This window comes from Sinocyclocheilus rhinocerous, unplaced genomic scaffold (genome assembly GCF_001515625.1).
Source record: "Sinocyclocheilus rhinocerous isolate Xijiao unplaced genomic scaffold, SAMN03320098_v1.1 C36262136, whole genome shotgun sequence".
Classification (NCBI taxonomy): Eukaryota; Metazoa; Chordata; class Actinopteri; order Cypriniformes; family Cyprinidae; genus Sinocyclocheilus; species Sinocyclocheilus rhinocerous.
The window spans coordinates 1-952 of NW_015777451.1; the positions used below are offsets into that span (position 1 = coordinate 1).

The 952-nt window shown below is 41.4% G+C and overlaps 1 protein-coding gene across 1 annotated transcript; it reads right to left on the reverse strand.

The window, feature by feature from the left end:
- Positions 1-70: 70 nt before the first annotated feature.
- Positions 71-658, reverse strand: LOC107735737 (von Willebrand factor-like; the record flags this gene model as incomplete). Its single annotated transcript, XM_016547324.1, has 3 exons — positions 71-205; positions 297-435; positions 555-658. Coding segments are annotated over 3 exons (378 nt in total), but the record flags the coding sequence as incomplete, so codon positions are not given.
- Between the last annotated feature and the right edge of the window lie 294 nt (positions 659-952).

Below are 952 nucleotides of genomic sequence, written 5' to 3' on the forward strand. Positions count from 1 at the left end.
ATGTTCTTTTTAGCAGCATCATATGACCCCTTTAATGTAAAATATAACTCGCTGAAAGTGTTTGTTTTACCTCGTTGTGTTCCATGACAATCAGTCCTCCCATGTACAACACTGTGATGCTTTTACTGCAGCGGTAGCCTGCGATCCCACAAGCAGAGTTCTCCACCAGAACCCTAAACGTGCCGTCCACCCCGTTACAGTAATCCTGCTCAGACAGACAGAAGAATGAGGGAAAACAGGAGAATATGAAGGACAGAGGAGGAAAGAGAGCAAGAGAGAGAGAATATTGGCTTTACCTGAGCTAGCACGTATTGGCAAGGTCCAGGAAACGAGAACTTGAGTCCATCAAAGCTGATGTAGTGTGTCTCTCCTATCACACGACACACACCGTCACACACACGCTGCGTACACTTCCACTGACGCTTCTCACAAACACTGGGACACAAAAGGAAATGTAATTGTAATAGAATGATCGGAATGTTTATACTTCTCATCTGATGTTCGCAACAAAATGACATTACAGTGTCAGGATGAGCCCTGATTGGTTGATTTACCAGGTGTTGCAGTCCACATTAATGCTCTGTCCTGAGGCATAGGGACGGTTGTTATGGTAACAAGGGCACTGGTCTTGGGGAATGCATTCTTTTTTGTGTCGAACCTGCAAACAGCCATTAAATCAATCCTTATAGCTTCAAAAGTATAATCCATTCAAAAGTTGCAAACTCAACTTTTTCGGATATTAAAATATGAATTTCTTATGATGTGCATTCCTGATATAAACTGTGCTCCTGCTGCAGGCATTTGACATACTATATCAAACTTCACACATGAGTTTATGTATTTGGAAGATGTAATGACGCTCATATGTAAAATGTTGATTGATAGAAAGTTCAAAAGTGTCACTGAGGACTGGATTAATGATGCTGAAAATTCAGCTTTGCATCACAGGAAT